General features: G+C 35.3%; 1 protein-coding gene across 1 annotated transcript; it reads left to right on the top strand.

The window, feature by feature from the left end:
* Window positions 1–2,389: 2,389 nt before the first annotated feature.
* On the top strand, window positions 2,390–9,080 carry LOC132167420 (cytochrome P450 714C2-like). The gene is made up of 5 exons (XM_059578388.1): window positions 2,390–2,842; window positions 4,181–4,407; window positions 5,695–5,936; window positions 6,413–6,782; window positions 8,177–9,080. Exons 1-5 carry the CDS (start codon window positions 2,551–2,553, stop codon window positions 8,600–8,602), a joined length of 1,557 nt encoding a protein of 518 aa, XP_059434371.1. The 5' UTR covers window positions 2,390–2,550; the 3' UTR covers window positions 8,603–9,080.
* Window positions 9,081–17,026: the final 7,946 nt, after the last annotated feature.

The raw sequence follows: 17,026 nt of genomic DNA, 5'->3' as shown, positions 1-17,026 counted from the left end.
ACATGTTGACACTGTCATAAGCACACACATGCACAGAAACTCCCTCCCTCTCCCCCCTCCCCTCTCTCTATTCTATTTTTCAATGGCTTATAATTCTATGACAAAATATATGATTATTGATTCTTCTTTTCAATAGAGAGAAGCTCGACTGGAACGCAACAGGAATAGGTCTTTCTTCTCATGAAATCCCTTTTGGGATTTGCCACTCAAAACTGTAATCAGCAGGGGCTAGATTTGAGCTCACTACCAGTATCAATCCCCTTCTCTTGCAGCTTTCAATTTGTAGATCTTCACTGAGTTCCAGCACAAATTGTAGAGCTGGCTTCATGTCATCACTAGAAAAGTTGAATAAATTTCTTCTTGTTTGCACAATAATTGTCTTGCTCTTTCCATTATGAAATCGAAATTTTCGTTAACTGTAATGCATGTGCCGTTTTGTTTGAACATGTGATGGAGATTGCATTTGCTTGTGTGGCATTTACTGTATCTCAGCTACTGAGTATATGCAATCTGAATCATATAAGGTGACTAATAAAAATATCATTTGATAATTTTGCATTAGGGATTTAAATTTTTCTTTAGTTGAAAAATATGTTTCCAACCAGATGAAATTGATTTTATATCTACTTTTTTCCTCATATATATGATGGAGTTGTCTTCTATAAAGAAAATTTATTTCATCTGGGTTGCATCTCTTGAAAACAAAACACATGTTAAAGTATTCATTATTCAAGATGTAATGGACATGCTCTATAAACAACAGCCGTTTATGCAAATATGCAAGGAACTATCTGCTGCCTTCTGTTGGGAACATATGTGTGAGTTAATCACGTCAGAAACAATGGAATGTCCTCAAGAAAGGAGCTCCATAAAAGCATAGCATCAGATTTTTTTAAAACGCAAAATTGCATTCAAGGAAAGGTATGAACACATTCCTTGGAGAAAGTCGGCTAGGGCTAGGTTGATTTCTCTTTGGTGTTGCATGATTGAGGCTAGGGTTTTGAGGCCTCAAAGTTTTCTTCTCAATTCTGATTATTTAGACCAAAGAGTTGGGCTCTCATGCACATAAAACCTTTTAAATAGGCATGTGAATCCTAGTTGAAATCAGGCTAGAAAAACCTAGTCCTCCACCACTTGAATACATTGCCATCTTGGAGTCTACTCTTTGTGCATTTAAGTCAAGCCCAAAAGGGTAATAATTAGCTATAAATAGTCGTGAGTTTAAGTTATTCAATTGCTAGAAGTTTATAGAACAACTTATGTGGTTCTAATTCAGTGCATTGTAATCATATCAACATATCAATAAGAAATTAGAAATCTCCACTTTCATAGGATCATCATGATTTATATGTTATAATCTAATCAATTTGAATGTTTAATTCCATTCACCGACTATGAGCTATGAACATAAGTCATAAGGTATTATGGTTTAAATCTTTTGTGTGGTAATCTTATTAATACATCTAAACCATAGTCAACGTAACTTAATGATTTTTTTTTTTTTTTTTGACATGTCCACACAAGAGGAGGAGGGGGGATTCGAACTAGTGACCTCCGTTTCATGAGGAGTGGTCTCCAGCCGATTGAGCTACCTCTTGGGGATACATAACTTAATGATTACATATGCATAAATGTCACACACATGTATATAAAGATATGCCCAATATTCTAATTAATCTAAAAAAAATAAACAAACTTCTAATAAACCGAAAATATCATACAAGTCAAATTGGGTTTTTGAGCATTATTCCTAACAATCTCCCACTTGCCATCAAATCCAATTTGACATACTGGTGACACCCCCATTCCCTCTAGGTGAGACTCAAAAGTCCACTATTAGGATTTAACCAAAAATCCTAACGGATAGGGTAATATTGCAAACTTTTGAAAAACGACAATTTGACGTTGAGAATTTTTAAAGTTTAAGAGAATTTTAGCAAATCGATGAAAGATTATGGAGTAAGTGAACTTTCTCCAAAAAATAATAAAAATAAAGTTTTGCGAGTTTATACGAGCTTGTCTCGTTCAACAAACGAGCTTAAATTTTTATTCAAGCTCGATCTTGATCCGAAATTGTTTGCCAGTGGCGTTGTCCATTTACAAGATAAATAAATAATATTTAAATAAAAGTGAAAATATAAGCATTATAATTTAAAAATAAGCGAGTAATTAAAATAAAAAAAATGATGATTATTTACCCAACACATCACTTCATCTTTTTTTATTTTTATTTTCCTATTCAGCCGATCATTTCATCTAAGAGTAGTTATAATCATAACACTAGAGTGAGTGAACAGTCACTTACCCGGTGTATTATAATATTATTATATTATTAAAAATTTTTTGAATAATAATATTAAAAAAATAATGTGATAAAATATACCGACTATTCACTCATTCTGGTGTTATTATTATCGTTACTCTTCACCTAAACATCACATGTCACTGAGCATCCATTGGTGAAGGAATATAAAACTAGTCTAGGGGAGAAAGAAGCAAAGCAAAGGGCAGCAAGATATTTACACAGAAGCAGAGACTGAGCCAGATCTGATGGAAAAGATTACAGTATCAGTGATCTTGGGAGGTCTTCTGGTGATGTTGGTGCATCTCTACAAGCTTTTGATATTGAAGCCAAAACTTCTAAGAGGAAAGCTTGGAAGGCAAGGAATAAGAGGACCTTCTCCTTCTTTCCTCTTTGGGAATATCCCTGAAATGAAGAGAAGTCAACTGCAACTTCATTCAACACCAACAACTGCCGCAGAGGGCAGCCTTGTCGCAGCAATTGCTCATGACTGGCCTTCCACCGTCTTTCCATATTTAGCGCAGTGGAGAAATGAATATGGTACTACTGCCCTTTACATTTTTTGTTGTTGTTGTTGTTGTTGTTTAAGAATGAATTAAATTAAAACTACAAAGAATTACATAGGGTGTCTTTACTAACCCATTATTTCTTTTCTTTTTATCGAAAAGAAAAAAAAAAAGAAAGAAAAAGTTAAAAATTCAAAATATCTTTCAGAAAAAAGAAAAGAAAAAGCTTCCCAGAAAATATCAAACACATCCACAGACGCAGACACTTTGAGCATAATACGTGCAACACATGACTACAAAAGTGGCCTTCCTTTTTTAATTCATTTTATCGGTCGTGATTTGTATTTGATAGTAAAACAATCAATATCCAAAGAGAAACAAACAAAAACTCAGTATAGCATTAGCAGACAATGTTCCTTTATTTTTCTGACAATGTTTTGGAAATGGTTTAAATATGGTTAAAAGGTGGAGAAATCATTTACTTAAAACCGCCCCCAAATATAATAATAAAATTTTGGGTTAAATTCACTTTACTCCCTTTAAGTTTTAGGAGTTTTTCAATTCGAACCTCAATGTTTAAAAATTTTCAATTCAGACCCTCCCTTACTATTTTCCGTCTAATTGGACGGAAATCATTCCACGTGAGTCTCACGTGAAATTTTGGTGCCTTCTATTCCAATTTTGCCCTCATTAAAACTTATAAAATTACGTAATTACTCTCATTAAAACCTATAAAATTGAGGGCAAAATTTATATGGAGGGCATCAAATCCCATGTGAGACGCACTTGAGATGATTTCCGTCCAATTAAACGGAAAATAGTAAGGGAGGGTCTGAATTGAAAATTTTTGAAACATTAGGGGGGTACATTGTCAATTTTTAAACATTGGAGTTCGAATTGAAAAACCTCTGAGCTTAAATTTTAAATTTGAACTGTTAGTTTTTAGTTTCAATTTTAAACTTTTAGTTTTTTTTTTTATGGGGATATTTTTTGTTTTATTGAAAAAGTTTTAAGATCATTTTTGCCTTTTAAGGGACAAAAGGGCTACTTTGCAAATTTTTTGATAGTTTGGGGTGACATTGATACAATCTTTAATTTGTGGGACATTGCAAATTAGGTGTTATTTAAGAGCAATATGTGTACTTTTCCCAAGAAAAAGCTGGTGTATGATAATTCTCTATAGAATATGAGCCTTCTATAGGAATATGATGGAGATGCCACCATTCTGTAATCTATAGCAATAAATTCAAGATACCTGCCTGAAAGTTAATAGAAGGAAATTCTAATGTAATCAAGTTTTCATGTCAAGACTATCTCTGCATTTCAATTTTTTCTTTCCCAAACTTGATCATCTTGTTTGTATTGGTGGCAGGGCCAATTTTCTTATATTCAACAGGAAACATACAGCTACTATGTATAACAGACGCAGAGATGGTGAAGGAAATCAGTCTGTGCTCTTCTTTGAGCCTAGGTAAGCCTTCTTATCTATCCAAAGATCTTGGGCCGCTGCTGGGCCAAGGCATTCTGTCGTCAAGTGGCCCAATTTGGGCCCACCAAAGGAAGACTATTCTTCCTGAATTGTTCATTGATAAGGTTAAGGTAAATTTCTGGCTATGTACTATAAATAAATCTATTCTTCACACCCATTTTATCACACTTATCACATTGGTTGAAGTAGCTTGGGTTGAAAGACTACTTAAAAAAATAAAACTTTTTACCTCCATTGAGCTCATGTCACATCAATGGCATGAAGTGCAGCATTACTCACCTACTATTTTTTGTTTTTTAGAGATGTTATGTTTTTTTTTTTTTTAATAAGTAATAACCAGTCTTATTAAAAGCGTTAAGGCGCTCCTAAGTACACAGGGAGTATACAAAATGATCACCTAACAAGAAAACGAAAAACGAGTAAGGAAATCATTATAACTAATCGACAACGGAGACAAATGTGCTACAGTCCAAAGATACAAAGTATGAAAACAAGAGGATAAAATGTCCTCCAATGACCTCTCTAAATCCTCAAAGCACCTATTGTGCCTTTCCTGCCATAAACACCAAAAAAGACACGTAGGCACCATCTTCTAAACCACCGCACTCCTCTGCCTCCCAGAAGACCACCAACATGCAAGCAAATCAACTACATGTCTAGGCATCACGCAGGCCATCCCAAAGCGACTAAAGATGGCAAACCACAAAGCAGAAGCAACCTCACAATGAAGAAGGAGATGATCCACTGTCTCCTCGCTTCTCTTACACATGCAATTCCTGTTTATCATAATGACCTGACACTTCCTGAGATTATCCAAGGTCAGAATTTTGCTTAGAGCCGCCGATCAAACGAAAAAAGCCGATCTCGGAGGAGCTTGTGTCCGCCACACACTCTTCCAAGGAAAACTCCTACTCTCATTACAAGCTAAAGAATAAAAGAAGGTATTGACCTTGAATAGACCTCTTTTGGAAGAGATCCACCACAATCTATCTTCACACCCTCATCACACACTCAATTTTTTCCTTTTCTGATCACTATGGTATTTGAAATAAGAGTAATGCTACATACTATACCTCCATCTTACTGAGCTGATGGATACTAATAAATGAGTTTGAAACTCAATTAATACTTGTTGTGAAGATAATGTTAGCCACAACAACTGAAGAGCTTCTTAACAATGACCTTTTGGTAATGTTCTATATGTTGTTTTTACCAGATTAAAGCACCAATTTGTTTCAGTTTCCTGATTGTTTGAAGACTGCATTATGGTGTTGTTATTTCAAGAGTTCAGCTTTTTAGGCTTTTCTACTATATATGCTATTATTTATAACTTTTCAGTTAATACATTTTTTAGACTTTTAACCATTACAAATAATCTGTATCATTCTTTTGAATAGGGTATGGTGAATCTGATGCTAGACTCAACAACCTCAATGCTACGAACTTGGGAGAGTAGAGTTGAAAATGAGGGAGGAGTAGTGGACATTAAAATCGATGAAGATTTGAGAAGCTTATCTGCTGATATTTTATCAAGAGCCTGTTTTGGAAGTGACTATGCCAAAGGGGAAGAAATATTCTTAAAACTCGAAACTCTTCAAAGAATCATGTCCAAGAAAAATGTGGGAATTCCCGGCTTTAGGTATGATAACATTTTCAAATTCATTTACCTTAATAACAATTAGGGGAAAATACACATACCCTCTTCAAACTAACACCTAATTTGTAATGTAACATCCAAACCATCCCTATGAAAATTGAGGGTAGTTCAACTACCCCCAAATATGGCCAAAGGGAGTGGCTGAACCATTTCCAAATGGCCAGGGGTGGTTCATCCACCCCAGGTTGGTTAGAGGAGGTGGCTGGGGGTGGTTCGACCACCCCCCATTTGGCCAAAGGGGGTAGCCGAGCCACTCTTCCAGCGTTTTTTTGTTTTTAAAATTTTTTTTATTAGGGGTATTTTGTTATTTGAGGTAGATTGATGCAATCTTTAGTTTGGGAGACATTGCAAATTGTGTTAGTTCGAGAAGGGTATGCGTATTTTTCCCTAACAATTACATGGAGACGTTAATATTGAAAATTTTCTGTTTGATATTTGTGGCAAAATTGATGTTTTAGATTCTTGCCGAGCAAACATAATAGAGCTATATGGAAAATCGAAAAAGATATCAACTCAATGATATTAAAGGTGGTAAAACAGCGCATTGAAGCATCCTATGAGAAGGATCTTTTACAAATGATTCTTGAGGGTGCCAAAAATTATAATGACTCTGATGGCCTATCAACAAAATTTTCTCGGGACACGTTCATGGTGGATAATTGCAAAAACATCTACTTTGCTGGCCAAGAGACCACTTCCATCACGGCATCATGGTGCTTGATGCTACTGGCTGCACATCCGGACTGGCAAGCTCGTGCTCGTGCTGAGGTGCTTGAAATATGTGAGGATAGGGTGCTGGATGCCAACATGCTCCGAAACATGAAAACGGTATTTTCTTTGCAATTTTTATTTCTAATTACTGAAGAGCACTATAATTAAGTTGTAGTTGTTCTACTCACTTTATATATCAAGTTATCTTCCAAGAAAGTACGCCCACAGTTTGGATACAATATCATAGGAGTGCTATGATATTGTTTCTGCTTATATATATATGCAAGGTTTCCTTTAATCCACTCTTTCTTCTTGTGGTTGGCAATCAAGGACTGCCTTTCTACTGGGGATAGGTTGTTAAAAAATGGGGGACTTAAGGAGAGACTAAATGCCTTTTTGGTAGAAGTTGTATTGAGAGTAGAAATCACCTGTTTTTTGAAAGTAGTTTTAGTAGGAGAATGTGGCGGAATAGATGTTGAAATGTTTGCAAAATCCTGCTCCTTTTGGCTGGGATGAGATTCTTAGTAATTGTTTGAAGTGGGATATTGTTATTTGTAAGATTGCTTGGGGTTCCTCTGTTTACAATCTGTCGAGGTACAGAAATAATATTAGATTTGGTAATAATCCTCTTTCTAAGGAAAGGATTTGTTGGGAGGTTAGGTCCTGCATTGTGGGTAAGGAGCAATTTAGGTTGTCCACTGAGAATGAGAATCTGGTTCTTGCTGTGGAGTGTTTTTTGAGATAGTTGACAGGGTTGAGGTTGTAATAGTTGTTCTGTTGTAGTTTTGTTTCTAGCTTTGTGAGAGAGTTGTTTTGTGTCTATAAAAAAAGTAATTCATCCAAAAAATAAAAAGGTTTCCTTCATAATTTGAAGTTGTACCTGGAAAAACTTGCTACAATTCTCATATCCATCAAGGGTATCAATTCTCATACGTACTCATTAAGGGTTCCATCTAACATATTTAAGGGTGTCAGTATATTATGAAATTGTTCTTTAAATCATTGCCTACAAATATTTTCATTCTTTGACATTGTATTATACAAAACTGTGGCAGCCATGTCTAAACCATGCTCTATAGACTATTCTTATGACTTTTAATAAAGGAAGAGTGACTTCTAGTGGCTTGTCATATATGGTGGGAACTATTCCTTGTGAAATGCTTCAGAAAATTGTCGTTGATGAACATCGACAGTGTGCATATCATTAGCGATGACATTTTAAGTTATCGCTAATAGGATCAATATGAGTGACGACTGTGTGTCGTCGCTGATAACGTGATAATAGTGACGACTTTGAATGCAATGGTCGTTGCTGATAGTATCAACTATTAAAGTCATCGCTATTGACTTTTTAATGACGGGGCAACTGCGACCACCCCAACGACGACGTCACGACAATATAGTCATTAGCGACGACAGTTAAAGACCTTTTTTCTTGTACCGTGATCTTTCATGTAAGAGACACCCATATATTGATTGAGGTACTCCGCTAACCTTGAATTTGCTGGCAGTTGACAATGGTGATCCATGAAACGCTGCGTCTTTTTCCACCGGCAGCTTTTGTAGTAAGAGCGGCCTTGGAAGACATCACATTCAAAGACATTACAATCCCAAAAGGTATAAACTTCCAGATTCCGGTAGCAATATTACATCGACGATATGATCTGTGGGGGCCCGATGCACACAAATTCAATCCTGAAAGATTTTCCAATGGCATTGTTGGCGCTTGCAAGACTCCACATGCTTATATGCCATTTGGGGTAGGCTCTCGCGTCTGTGTTGGCCAACACTTTGCCATGACAGAATTGAAGGTGATTTTATCACTCATTCTATCCAAGTTTTGCTTGTCACTGTCGCCTGCATATCTCCACTCCCCTACATTTAGGTTACTTATTTTACCTGAACATGGAGTTATCATCCGTCTGAGGAAACTTTGACATTTCGTCGCTTTGGGAAAGGCTTTATTAGAATGAAGAAAAATTTGAGTGAGGAGAAAAACTTTGACACAAATTTGAGGGCTTCTTGTGATGCTTGAGATGCCTTTCAAAACATGTTTTTTCACAAACTCTAATTTCATCTTTAAGGCATTTATGCAATGTTTTAGTAACTTCATCTAGTTTAGATGAGTGCAGATACAAGAAGGGTAGTGGGGAGGGACCAAAAGAGGTAGGAACATGGCTGTTAGTTTAAATTTTATCAAGTCTAGAGAAGTGACGATGCATGATGGAAGGTGACAAGGGACGGAAGGAAATATGTGCAAAGTCATTAGCTTGCACTTTTAAGAGAATATGGATAAGTAACTCCATCATCACTACAATAAGTTTTTCAATACATTTACAGGCTATGAGTTTTCTTCCACTTTAGAAACATTTTATTTTAATGTATAATAAAAAAAGATGATTATGGTTGAGCATTTATATATTGTACGAAATTGATTCATTCTTAAAGTGCATTAATTCAAACAAGTATTGTTTAGCAGTTGTCACTTTTGAAATTATAAAACGCTTTTATGTTAAGTTCCTTTTGGGTTAAGTAATATCTTTTTGCTATTTGAAAACACGTCCTTTCATGGAAATGAAGAATTATTTTTATTTTTATTTTTTATTTTTGTAGGTGATAAAGAGACATTTGAAGTAAATATAGTAAATTAGCTTGATCAAGATGAAAATAAATGTAGTGATTCAATACTTAGAGCAATGCAAAACACTGTCACATGAGATTGCATAAAGAAATTTATTTAAACGGAAAGCTGTTTAAAAACAAAATAAAATTATAATTTAAGTGCCCTTCTTTTTATTTTTATTTGTTTTTTTAAGAAAAAAAAACAATATTGTCCAATGTTTGGGTTATGAGCCTTCCAATAAATTTATAATTTAATTAGTAATTAATTTACATAAAAAGTTCAAAATTTTGGTATTCGTATGAACATGTGAAGAACCTATCAAAAGATCAAAAATACATTAAATAAAATTATTTTGTTTTATTTACCGTACGTAATCGTGGTATTTTGCGCAACAAAAGACTATTTTGTAACACATTAAAGTTTTATGCTCAAAATCAACCAGTTATTTCATGGAATGCATGATATAATTATCCTCATTGCATTACTCATTAGTATTGAGCTTAGCTTTGATTTGAAAATAGGGAGGAGTTAAAGATACTTAGCCCAATGTAGCCAAATGAATATAGAGCATGATAGCCATTCGTTTGTTTGATGGGAATTGCACGTTCCACACTTACAATTTTACCATTATGTGTAAGTAAAAGGTGTTGGACTGAGGTCTAATGGATCCAACCTAAATAGGTACCCATAGTGAGCCCAATTACATATAAAATATTGATTCATATATGATATAAGTTTTAGTACTAGTAAGTATTTATATAATATCTATTAGAAAAAAAAAAAGTATTTATATAATATCTTATATAAAAAGTATATTATTTTTGGGTTTCAATACACCAACCAGTAACTCTAATGAGACAAGATCAACAAATCCCATATAAACTTCAACTCCCAAATCACACAATTTTGGGTAGAAAACGATGGTCCAACTTGTAAACTCAAAATGACAATGGTATCAAATTATGTAGTACAACATCCACAATGAACATTATTGAAGACTGTTATTTAGCAAGTCTCTCTTGCATATTCCCTAAGAAGCGTCCACATGAACCTGTAACTGTAGCATTCTTTACGTATAAATTCATCTTAATAAATAAAGTGCGTAGCGAAAAGCATGGAAAAAAAAAGCGGTGGAAGGGTCAATTAGATAAAATATTATGCTTATTGCACAAATAAAACATAAAAAATTGTAAAAGCTTATTACATGTGTGGTACCGCTAAGCATGGCTATTGAATAGCTAAAGCCATCAAGTGATCATCATCTCACCCGTCAACTTCAACGGTTAGATTTTTAATTTCTTAATTTGAAGTGACTTTTGTAACCATAATTAGGGTGATTTTTATTTTGGGAAAACTTCACTGAAAACCCTCAAACACTACTCATTTTGAAATACCCCCCCTAAACTTCAAAATCTCTCAATTTAGTCATTTGAACTTTAATTGTTCTCAATTTGGACCACTCCGTCAAATTTTAAATGTTACATGACGTTTATACCCCTGACTTTTGTATAAAATTTCAACTTCCAAAATGTTTTTTTTTTAATTTAAAAAAAATAAAAATCAGGGATATTTTGGTCTTTTTTGGTATTTTTAACGGCTAAAATTGACGAAGGGGTCCAAATTGAGAGCAATTGAAAGTTCAGGAGACTAAATTGAGAGATTTTGAAGTTTAGGGGGAGTATTTCAAAACGGGTGGAAGTTCGGGGATCTTCAGTGAAGTTTTCCCTTTTATTTTCTCCCATGAACTACTATGCGATTTTAAGTTACTGTGTGAACTAGCACTTGTCACACTCAATCGCACTGTATTACCATTTTGTTACAAAACCTCCCTCCGTTTGTCAAAATCGTTAAAAAATATAAATGATGAAAATACCCTAGGTTTAGAAAATAAATTTGCATAAACACCCTTAAAATTAAAATTTTCAAAAAAATAAATAGAAAGTTAAAAAAAATATATATATACTAACAACAGGGAAAAAAAAATCCTATCCTCGAGGTGGCCGAAAGAATTGCTTTATGTCCCTTTCGTCCAGTGGGGACATCGTCTTTTCATCTCGAAGACACGAGTTTGATTCCGGTGGGTGTGTTTGGCAAAGGACTTAAAAAATGAAGTGGACTGGAACTGTAGCAGATTTGATTGATGTGAAAAAAAAGTAAGAATGTTTTGTATGAAAAGTGAAACAATTTGTTTTGTAGTGATTTTTTTATTTGAATAATAATAAAAAGTGATTGATGTGATGTAAAAAATAATAATTTTGGGGTTGATTTTGAGAGGAATAGTGTGAAGAATGTTTTGTATAAAAAATGAAAACATTTGTTTTGTAGTGATTTTTTTTATTTGAATAGTAATAAAAAATAATTGATGTGATGTAAAAACTAAGAAAATTGGAGTTTATATTGAAAGGAATAGTGTGAGATGTTTTTTTGGGTCCGGTGTCCATTCCTTTAGCAAACAGAGCATATAGGTATTCATTCCCGACCGCTCCTATCGATAAAGAAGAGGCATAGGCATCACCTCTCAATCCAATCCATCTTCCCACCAGAGAATAAGTTCACCCTATTAACCAAAAAATCCATAGCAGCTTTTTATTTTTTTTTTTATTTTTTAGTTTTTTAAATTTAAGTTTAATTTCTTTTTGGTTTTTTTTTTTCTTAAAAAAAATTTATTATCTTTTTTTTTCTAAAGTTTTTAAGTTTTAAGTTTTTATTTTTTTTTAATTTTTTTATTTCATTGTATAAATAACACTTAAAAAATTGATTACAATAAATAAGAGAATCAAATAATATTAAAGACATTCTTAAATAAAACTCATTCTTGAACAATTTAGCACTATTATCTCAAAAAAAAAAAAAAAACACTCATTCTTGAAGGTTGTCGGTAAATATTTTTTTGGCCTTGTGATGAGCATTGAGCGGCCAAAATTCCGGACATCAATGAATTAACTGCTAATTGGATTGTTTGTATGAGACAAGGGCTGCTCCAACATTCAATCATAATTACGCTACACATGTCCACGCGCAGACAAAAGATAGAATTTAGCATGTGAGAAACGAGTAATGATATAAGGAGGAGGACTAGAGTTCTCCCAAATATGATATGTCATTTAAAATCACTAAAAAATCAAAATTCAATAATGATCCTCTCAAATTTATTGGTAATTTTAAAAGACACATCACATTTGAGAGGATTTTAGGAAGACTTTAGTTCTCCTTATATCATTACTCGTGAGAAACACACAACTTAAAGGATATTTTCCTTTAAAATTTTCCTACTGAGCAGCTTGTAGGATATTTGTATCTTAATTTAAGGAAGTTACATGGATTTTTTTCCTTATTTTTGTTATTTATTTGATAAAAGAAAAAAGCGAAAGTCTCAAATTGAAATTGATTATAAACTCAAGTCTTAAATTTACAAAATTAAAAACTAAAATCTAAAATCTAAAAGTCAAAATAAAATAAAACAAAAAAAGCTTCAAAAAAAAAAACGTGAGTAGCATACCAGAGTATAGCTTTGATGTGGTTTCTCCCGATATCAAAGTCAAGGCCGCCTGTCTCTCGGAGTTTCAGAAGCACACCGACAATATCATTATGATCACTAAAGCCATCACTGCTGGCTGAAGTGGCTCTTTTTTCCATCTTATCGTCGATAATCTTGTCCATCTTTTTGTGTATTTTCTCTAATGCAGGCTTCATTCCAGTTAGCAAACCAAGGAACTTTAGTGAAGGGAATGGAACACATTAGGCAAGTTAAAGCCTCCATTGAGGCTAAAAATTTCATTCACCAATGATATTGTTAGAATGCTTTAATAGCATGTTGGAATAATGGAGATATATAGAAGAGCGGAAGGATAATAGGGAGAGTAGAAGCACACAATGGACTACATTGTATTGATATTCTGTTATGATAATAAATACAGATGCCTTTATTTATAAAGAGGCAAGTAACCTAATAAACTAAGGAAATGTAAACCTACTAAACTAAGGAAATGTAAACTTAGTAGACTAATAATACCTAAGGAAGTAAATAACAAGTAAATAACCCTAACATAATATTCTTAACATCCTCCCTCAAACTCAAAGTATAAACTTGAGTTTGGATAAAAGAAAAGGGAAAGAAAAATGAATTTGCTGAAAAAACTGCTTGTGCCGAAAGAGTTGTCGGAGTAATGCCATAAAAGTTGCTAGAGACCGGTGGATTCTGCCTGAATTGCGCTATGCATTTAAGTTGGAGCTTGGTTCACTTGGTGGTAATTTGACTTGAAAACCATATACTAGTAATGAAATAATTGGCCTCGTCTGGTCGAGCGGAGAGAAAGCAGGGCCGGTTATAAGGGGCTTGTTTGGCCTGTAACCCTTGGACCGTCTCGCCTAGTCGGCTAAGCTAAAGTCTGACCCAAAAATTCTAACTAGTAGACCATCTTGCCTAGTTAGCTGAGATAAGCAAGGCCAGTTGAAGAGGCTAATCATGCCTGAAACCCTTAGACTATGTCGCCTGGTTGGCTGAGCTAAAGTCTGACCCAAAAAATTATAACTAGTAGACCGTCTCGCCTAGTCGGCTGAGCTAAGTAGGGAGAAAAATGGCCAGTTGAAGAGGCTAATCATACCTGAAACCCTTGGACTATTGAAAGGTCTGACCCAAAAAAATTCTCACTAATAATGGATCAATGGCCTAGGAGAGGCTGCAGTGACTGGTGATAGCGGCATTTGACAAGGTATAAGTGGGCCGATTGAAATAGGCTTCTTTGGCCCGAAAACCCTTGGAGTGCCTACCACAAGAAAAATGAATCGGATTGAACTGCGCCAAAGAAAAACGCTATGGAACCGAATTAAACAATGCATGAATTGACTTGAACCGCATAAAACAAATGCCTAAATTTGGAGAAGAATCTTGTTTTCTACCATATAGAGATGCCAAAAGCAAAAATAGACCACAAATTTTAAATTAGGATGAAAAATTGAGTGGGAAACACCTGGTTGGTCAACTTTGAGTCTAGTCAAAATCAACAATCAACATTGTAGAAAGTCAAAAGTCAATACAAAAAGTCAACTTTGGCAAGGTGCTGACATGGCCGATGTGATGATGTGGCAAAGGCGCTGACGTGGCAGTGAAGTTGGCGTGGAAGATCTGATGATGTGGCAGCTCCGCTAACATGGCGCTAGATGACATGGCATAGGGCTGATGTGGACAAGGGCTGACATGGCAGGCTGATGACCCAGGCATGTGTGGTGCATGCGCGGAATGGGTAGAGGCACCGGAGATCGTGAAACCCACGCGCAGGAGCTACCACCGGCGCGTGGAGGCGCATCCGATATCTTATGGCGGTGTTCTTGGGGATTTCTGACCGGCAGCACTAGATCTGTAAGGTGGACGTCCAACCTTATTGAACGGGCCGACGGGGCGGCGCGTAGGGAATGGTTTCATCTTCGAGTGGCGCGTGGATCATTTGTTGAGGCTGTGCTAGATGGATCTAGACTTGTTTGTCCTAGATCTATCGATTGGCACTACCGCGGATGTGATTGGAGCTTTGTGGAGGCACGTAAAGGAACAAAAAGATTATTAGGCGAGTCTTGCCGGTGCATGAACTACTCTTGGGACGTGCGTGGAGGCGCGTTTACTGACGGACAGAACCTTCTGGTTGCCCATGTGAGCGTGGAAGCTTGGAAGATTTGGACGATTCAACGCTCTTTGGATCTGTACTTGGCAGTGTCTAAACTGTCGTCAGCGAAGGAGCGTGTAGCTCCTGCGAGGGCAGCGGTGGCGCAGGCTAAGCGGCTTTGGATTTATAGGCTGACACGATTTTGAAACTATGGGTAGCAGAAATTTTGGCGGCGCTTGATGTAGGGCAATGAGACTAAAATTCGACAAAAAGGAAAACATGTTTATTGAATGCCACAGAAAAGTGGCTTTGATACCATGTTAGAATGCTTTAATAGCATGTTGGAATAATGAAGAGATATAGAAGAGCGAAAGAATAATAGGGAGAGCAGAAGCACACAATGGACTACATTGTATTGATATTCTGTTATGATAATGAATACAAAGACCTCTATTTATAGAGAGACAAGTAACCTAATAAACTAAGGAAAGGTAAACCTAGTAAACTAAGGAAAGGTAAACTTAGTAGACTAATAATGCCTAAGGAAGTAAATAATAAGTAAATAATCCTAACATAATATTCATAACAGATATGAACACTTTTTTCATATTTGCACTCCTTCCCAAATGCTGCCTTGGAAATTTCTCTATTTATCATGGAGAAGACTTTCTCACTGAGATTTATTGGAAATCCCCCAGACATGGAAAGGGAATATTCAATAAGATTACACATCTTCTCTTCTCTTATTGATCTGAATGACTGGACGCACTTTGCACTTAGGAGCTCCATCACACAAATCTTTCGAATTTGTCTCCAACAATCGTTGTACGGAGCAAAGGCGAGACCTTTTGAACCAACATGTGAGAGTGATGTTAGACTGAATTAAAAGACCTAATGAATCCTCCGACATATGCTTGTCTTTATTTTCCTTGTATTTTTCTATTCTTCGTGTTTTTTGTCTTTGGTTGTTTTCAGTTTATTACTGTATTGGAGACGGTCTTTTGCTGACTTTTTTCACTTTTTTGGGTTGTGCTATTCTCTCAACAACTGACTACTGATGGTCATGTTTGTTACCTTTAAACGACTATTGATGATTGTGTTGATACCGTCTTCTGCTGGTATAAGACCGCCCTTTATGGTGGTATCATTTTTTTAATGGGCTAGGTTGTTTGACCCATTCTCAACTATTTTATGATGACGCAGTTCCCTTTGTCTTTTATGTTTATGTCATTCCCCCGTTCCCCTCTTGAATAGGAAAAAAAAAAAAAGAAGACTTAATTCATCAATTCCTATAACTATAAGTTTTTGGAAAAAAACTGCGATTTAACATAGTATTATAGCAAAAGTTTTGAATTCGAATCCTAACTCCCCAATTCAGTCTATTTATGAACTTAAAGACTTTGAAATAAATGGTGATTTAACGTACCTGAATAATTGTAAGTCACAATTTCAACAACATGAATGGCAGGCCGATTTGCAAACGAAGTGTTATGTGTGTTTAGCATCTGTTTGATTACTGTTGTTGATGAAATGACTATAGCCAACACCTCACCCAGTTGCAGTTGCATAATAGGTCCATGTTTCTTGGCTAAGTCTGTAATGGAATGATGCAGTTGTGATGAAAAAGCCAACTGGTGCAAGTTCCCTATAAGAGGCAGTTTCCATTGCCCTGGGGGCAACTTCTGGTTTTGGCCTTTGGCTTTATATTTCTTCCAACACTTGACCAGGATAAATAGGTAGAAGAAACAAGTAAATAGAGGAAATGAGAGACTTTGGATCATCCTCTTGCCTTCTCAGGTGCTGGTAAAGTTTTGTGTTCAAGAGATCTAGATGACCAAATCTAAATTTTATACTCTATTTTGAGAAGCACAGAAACAAAAAAATGGAAAAAAAAAAAAAATAAAGAGAGAAAAAAGAAATCTTCCACTTCTGAACCGGTGCTCAAAGCCAGTAAAGGAGGCAAGTTTCTCTCAAAAACAAATTCTGCTCAAAACTAAATCTCAAATAAGTAAAGGAATCCTGTTAACTAAATGAAGCCCATGATCACAAACATAAAAGGAAAGAAGAAACAGAGTAAGAAGAGAAGAGAAAATGCAGAGTTCTTACACAGTGATTCCCCTTATTTTTTCTGCGTTGAAGAA

This window comes from Corylus avellana, chromosome ca1, assembly GCF_901000735.1.
Source record: "Corylus avellana chromosome ca1, CavTom2PMs-1.0".
Taxonomy (NCBI): Eukaryota; Viridiplantae; Streptophyta; class Magnoliopsida; order Fagales; family Betulaceae; genus Corylus; species Corylus avellana.
The sequence above is the reverse complement of the archived record's forward strand: the minus strand, read 5'-3'. Positions and strand labels throughout refer to the sequence as shown.

Excerpts from the sequence above, each read along its gene's own strand:
- LOC132167420 (XM_059578388.1), top strand. The coding sequence starts at position 2,551 with ATGGAAAAGATTACAGTATCAGTGATCTTGGGAGGTCTTCTGGTGATG. Across the intron at positions 4,408-5,694 it reads TGTTCATTGATAAGGTTAAG|GGTATGGTGAATCTGATGCT; the intron begins GTAAATTTCTGG and ends TCTTTTGAATAG. Across the intron at positions 5,937-6,412 it reads GTGGGAATTCCCGGCTTTAG|ATTCTTGCCGAGCAAACATA; the intron begins GTATGATAACAT and ends TTGATGTTTTAG.